General features: G+C 47.6%; 1 protein-coding gene across 1 annotated transcript in view; it reads left to right on the plus strand.

The window, feature by feature from the left end:
* Positions 1-89, plus strand: part of SOX3 (SRY-box 3) — a 1,363-nt gene extending 1,274 nt beyond the window's left edge. Inside the window, exon 2 of the mRNA XM_008057312.2 lies at positions 7-89. Within this exon, the coding sequence (XP_008055503.1) occupies positions 7-89 (83 nt within the window). The remainder of the gene's footprint in view (positions 1-6) is intronic.
* The last annotated feature ends 5,816 nt before the right edge of the window (positions 90-5,905 follow it).

Here is a 5,905-nt window from a genome sequence, read left to right on the forward strand (position 1 = left end):
TGCCAGGCGGCCGCCTTCACGGCGTCCACCAGCACTACCAGGGCGCCGGGACTGCCGTCAACGGAACGGTGCCGCTTACCCACATCTGAGCGCCGGCTTGCGCCTGTCTCGCCGACCCTCGCCCCCACCCCGCCCCGCACCCCCAAGTTGGGACGCCTTGTGTAGCTTTGCTTGCCTGGGACTGTTGCCTTGTACCGATGATGGGGAGGACAGAAAGTTTTGGTGTAGCTGTCGAGTTTTGTACAAAAGCAAACAGAAGTCAGGCGCAGCGGAAATGGGACTTCTAGAGACCTTGCCTGCCCCTGCCGCTGCCCCTCCTTTCCCCTTTGTAGGCTGGGAATCGCTGTGATGTTTGCAAAGAAAAAGCAGCCCCCCCCTTCCTCCTCCTCCTCCTCCTGAGTTCCTGGGTTCTTCTGTTGCATTTGAAAATGTTGTCTTGTTAGTTTGCAGTTAGCTGAGGAGTGAGTGGATGGGAGCAACGTACTCTCGGGTGAGGCTGTTTTGAGATGCAACGCCCCCGCCCCCAGTCACGTTGCATCTGTTTTCCTCGTGGTTTTTTTTTTTTTTTTTTTTTGGGGGGGGGGGCGCTGACCGCGCCAGTTGGCGCAGCAGCAAAAGCCAATGTTAATTTATAGCCAGGTGTGCGTGTGTCTCCCGCCTCGCCGCCCCTGGCCACGGGACAGCCTCTGTCCAGTCTGCATTTAAGCTGTTGAGTTGGTGATTTCTGCCGTGATCTGTTTGATATTTCGTCGCGCTAATGTGTTCGAATTTTGTTTGGGTAGTGGGGAAGGGGCTCTTTTGTTTCAGGTTTTTCAAGGTTTTACTCTTAATTCCTAAATGAGAGATCAATAAATTTTATAACCAACATGATGGAGTCCTGATAATTTTGCGGTCCTGAAACTTTAAGTGCGGGTTAGGGAGGGGACCTACACTCGGTTTCATAACCGAGGTCCCACCCTGAGGGCCGGGTGGGACCTGGGAGCAGGCAAGCATGATCTGAAATGGTTTCCTTGTGGCTGCTGGTGATCCCAAATATACCAGCTCCCAAGAGTCTCAACTGAAACTCCGAGGAGAGAGTGGTTTGTCTTCCTGGGAGCGTCCATACAGTAGCCTTGACGCACAGCCTGCGACCGCGCACTTGTTGATCGTTGGGAGCGTCTGTTGAAGGAGTGTCTGCTGCCACAGCCACGCCGGGCTGGGCGGCGACGGCAGCGGCCGCTGAAACCGACCAAAAAAGGGGCACTTTTACCTTTGTGCACTGGGGCGGGAAGACATTTGAGCAGAGCTGAAATATTTACAAAACGAAAACCTTTCGGAAATCTCAATGATCCTATTAAAAATAAATGGTTACAGGCATTCCCAGCAGGAAACAAATACATTTCAACAGTGGTAGCTGAAGCGGCGGCATCAGCATTCGACCCTGGAAGGCTTGGTTTTAAAAAGTACTCCCTAGATTTTCAAAGACCTCTAAAACTCTTCCCAGGGCTTTTTGCTTTTAATTTGTCAATTTAGTCTACTTGTTTTTTAAAAGAAGCTCTAACCTCTCATCCGAAGTCTCGATCCCACTTTCTAACCTCCCCCCCCCCCCCCCACACACACTTTCCTCCAGCCTCTGACCCTTGGTCATTTCCCCTATGCCCCCCGAAGGGCCCTTCGTTTCGCGCCGGACCACACGGCCCCAGTGTATCTGTTTGGGGCCTAGGAAGAAAACAAATAGAACCAGTGTTTTTTTACCCCCTCCTCAGCTGTTTGAGGTGATTTCCTTAATCCCTTTAATCCTGTTACCTCGCTATCCAGAATAACTAAACTCGGCCTTTCCAATAAGCTTGGCCTGGTGCACTGTTTTTATCCTCATCCACTACTGACCACAGGTTTCTTTGCTTGAGGTCTGCTGGGACCCTAGGCGACAGAATCTCCCGTAAATTGGTCCGAATTCCACATTTCCAGCCGGCTTTTTTTGTGCCGGCCAGCCATTCACCTGCGGGCCGGGGCGGGCCTCAGGGGGAGGGGCGGGTGCTTTCTGAGGCTTCGGGGGTCGTGCCCGCTTTTTACACATCACTGCGGATCCCGGAGACTAAACCAACCCCGCCTCTCCAAGAAAGGTCGAGTCTCCCTGGGAAGGCAGCGCCACCCCCTCCCCCGAAGACGTTTGCGCTGCCATCCCCACCCCCCCACCCCATCCCCCAATGTGAAGCATGGGGTGAAAGAGGGCTGGCGTTGATTTACAGACCCAGACGCTTTGCCCTCCGCGCAGTGCTCCTCCCGGGCCTGCTGCGTCCGGGCTCAGGATGGGGCTCGGCCTCGGCCTCCGTACCGCTCCCTCTTCTCCCCATTCCAGGGCCACGGACTTTCAGGACCCCTCCTGGACGTTTGGTGCTTCAACCTTTACTGATGTGATCAGAGCAAAGCACAAGCTGCCTGGGCTGTGACACTCACCTTTACCCCCGCCCGTGTCCCGGTTCCCCAACTCCGGTGCTCCAAAATCCCAACAGCGGAAAGAAACTCTCTTGTCATATCTATCCTCTATCACATTTTCCACAGTGTTTGGCCTTCAATAGCCCAAGTTACTCTGCGTTTTCAGTTGCTAGGAATTGTGGACTGAAGTTTGGTCTGAAATGACTCCAAGAAAGGGAGGGTAAAAACAAGCAATTCCCCCCACTGAGGGGGGTGGTGCCATGAGGGAATAAACTCTGACACTGCTTCTTTCGAAGAGTCCATTGTGCTGCTGCCTCCTTAGAAGTGCCAGGGTCACCCTTTCAGCGTGTCTCACATACTGCTCACTCTCTCTCTAAACATCCAGAGCTTTGTGCTCCACTTTGTCTGATTTCCAAATTGCCTTTAAAAGAAAAGATTTCATCAATCAGCACATTTGGAGGATTTAAATATAGACGAAAGTTTTTTTTTTGTTTTGTTTTGTTTTTTTGTTTTAGCTTCAGCAATAGGGAAGAGAACTGAACTGAACTGAAACTTCCATCTTCTAGGCCAGAGTTTTCAAACTGGAGCCCCTCCCCCACGCTTCCACATACTTCCACCAGTCCACCAGGGCAACAGTACCTTAATCTATTTTATAGAATGGGAATCTGGTAAGGTTTAATTTGAAATAAGGGTTCTTTTGCTTAAATTACAACGATAACGAATCTGGTCAAACCCAACTCCTTCTGCCTCCTCTTGCTTGTATTACATACGAAGAAACTGACCCGGAAAGGGGAAATGACGGATCTCAAGGTTGCCTAGCTGGTTCTACCATGGAGCACTGGAACCAGACTCCCAGGCCTGGGAGGGCTCTCTCTGCTCCACTGGCCACAAAACCTAGAAAGAAACCAGTGAAATCACAACCCCAGCTGCCTCTAAAGCCCATAATCCAGCGAGGTCTCTAGAGAAAGAGGTAGTTCCTGCCATAGAGACACCTAGTAGCCAATACCTGACTAACGAAGAAGTATATGGGAAGTATCAAGTCCTTACAGAAGGAAAAGGACTAGGCCATGTTTTCGCTTCTACGACAGGAGGAGAGCTACTTTTGGGTGGGAATTACTCTACTTTGAAATTTGCGTTCCTATCCTCTGACTATGCAACTTTCCTCATTAATCCCCCTACTAGAGATGGGGGGGCAGGGTATGCATCCAAAGTGCAGGCAAAGATTCATAAACACAAAGGTGCTTGTCACAGCCCTTTTTATAATGCTAAAAAGTTACAAGCAACCAAAATGTCCAACAAATGGAGAAAGGTTAAGTAAAATATGGTTTTTTTGAAAGGCTACTTGGCAGATATTAAAATTGTTTATGGAGACATTTTTAATGACACCGGGAAAAGCTTCAAGCATAAAGTGGAAAAAGCATGATACACATAACTATTTTCAGTGTATATGGTCGTGACTGTTTAAAATTAGTACATATGACTAGAGAAACATGCAAGACAGAAGGGTAGTATTATGAATACTGGTTAGCCTTCCTTCTTGGTCTTTCCAATTTTCTCTAATAGGATTGCATTCCTGTTATCACCAGAAACGGCAGGTTTAAAATATATTATCTCCCTAAAGTGAATACAGAAGTGTGTCTCCTTGTGAAAGAAAAAAGTGCCGGCCTTTCCTTTAGCTATTTTGGGGCGAGGAGGGGGCAGGGAGCCCCAGGAACTGTAATCCCCTAGCCTTTCTCTGGGTTGGGGCCTGCAGTTAACACAAGCAGGACAAGCACACCAGAGCAACCCCCTGCCAAGTCCCCTCCTCGGTAAGCAGAAGCAGGATCAGATTAGTGAGCAGCTTCGTCATTCTTCAAACCCACTCACTGGAGAAAAAGACCTCCTTGGGAGCCAAGCTGAACAGCCTGGGCTGCAGGGAGTTGGGGCCACTGAGGAACCAGAAGGCACTTAAATTCAGGGGCCTGAGCAACCCTCACTGCCCTCTTGAGGCGGGAGGAGGGGCGGAGGGCAAGCCCAGAGTTTGGATCCCAGGACAGGCAGAGAAGAGGCTAGGTGAGCACCCATCAGCTGAATGGAACACAACATGCTGTGTTTCCTCTCTCTGTCATCACTATTCTCGTCTACACACCTGTCATTCCTTGTTAGCCCACTGCCATGCCATGGCCTTCTACCTCTTCTCCCTGCTTCCGCTCTGCCTCCCGCATCCATTTTCCATAGAACATTCACTCCACTTTTGAAACATAAATCCTATCATTGTCACTTCCCTTCTCAAATGACTTTCTGGTGACTTCCTATTGATTGCTCTTGGAAAAATATTCCAACTCCTCCAAAGCCTTGCCTAATCCAACTCGTGCTCTCCTCTCTGGGCTCAACTCCTTAGACCTCTACTCTCCCCTCCCTGAAACTCAACCAAGATCCCTTTGAGAAATATTTGTTGAATAAATAAATTATGGTCTGTGATAGTTTCATATCTCAACAAGTTTTAAAGTCCTGTAATTATATTAAATAAAAATTATTATACACATTGGTTTTTATGCATCTGCGGGATTTCCCCCAAATCTACCTATCAAGCACAGATTTCCTTTTATTTATATTTATTTTTTAAATTTCAACTTCAGAGGGTTTATGCACAGGTTAGTTACATGACTATATTGTGTGATGGTGAGATTTGGGCTTCTATTAAGCCTGTCACCCAAATAGCGAGCAGGCTACCCAACAGGTAGTTTTGCAATCCTTGCCTCCCTCCCTCCCCAATTTAGCAGTCTCTGGTGTCTGTTGTTCTCATTTTTATGTCTTTGTGTACCCAGAAGATTTCTTAACAATAAAATCTATTAGTAAAAATACACGGTTTCTTTCTTGCCTCTGGGCTTTTGAACTTGCTGTTCCCTTTGCCTGGAATGTTCTTTCTCAAACTCTTTCCTCAAATAGTCCGTTGTCCTCCTAAACACTCCATTTCAAGTACCATTTCTTCTAGGAAGACTTCCATGATGTCATCCGCCATAATAGGATAGACGTCCGTAATATAAGCTCTCACAACTCTGGATGCCTCTCTGAGCATTGACCCCAGGGGTCAGTTAACATTAATTTGTGTGATTCTGACTATTGTTGTTCTAATAACCTGTAAATTCCACTAGGGCAAAGACTGTCTAGTTTATTCACCAATACCTAACACCATGCCTATTCTGTAGCAGGTGCTCAATAATATTTGTGGAGTGCTTATTGCATATTTAAGGAATGAACACCCTGGGACTTGAAGCCAGGCCCTTGAAAATCAAAATTGAATTTGCAACTTTGGTTCCATCCCTTACCAGCTGTGAGCTCCTGAAGACATCACTTTGAACCTCAATTTCTTCAGTTGTCAAGTGGGGATGACAATGTCTCCAATTTGTTGTGAGGAATCAATAAAAACCATTCTGTCCCTAAAATAAATAGAGAAATATGTCTCCTTATGAAAGAAATTGTTAGTGTTTATTTATTTATTTATGATGGA

The sequence above is a fragment of the Carlito syrichta genome, unplaced genomic scaffold (genome assembly GCF_000164805.1).
Source record: "Carlito syrichta isolate Samal-C Ts95f unplaced genomic scaffold, Tarsius_syrichta-2.0.1 Scaffold302948, whole genome shotgun sequence".
NCBI classification, from domain to species: Eukaryota; Metazoa; Chordata; class Mammalia; order Primates; family Tarsiidae; genus Carlito; species Carlito syrichta.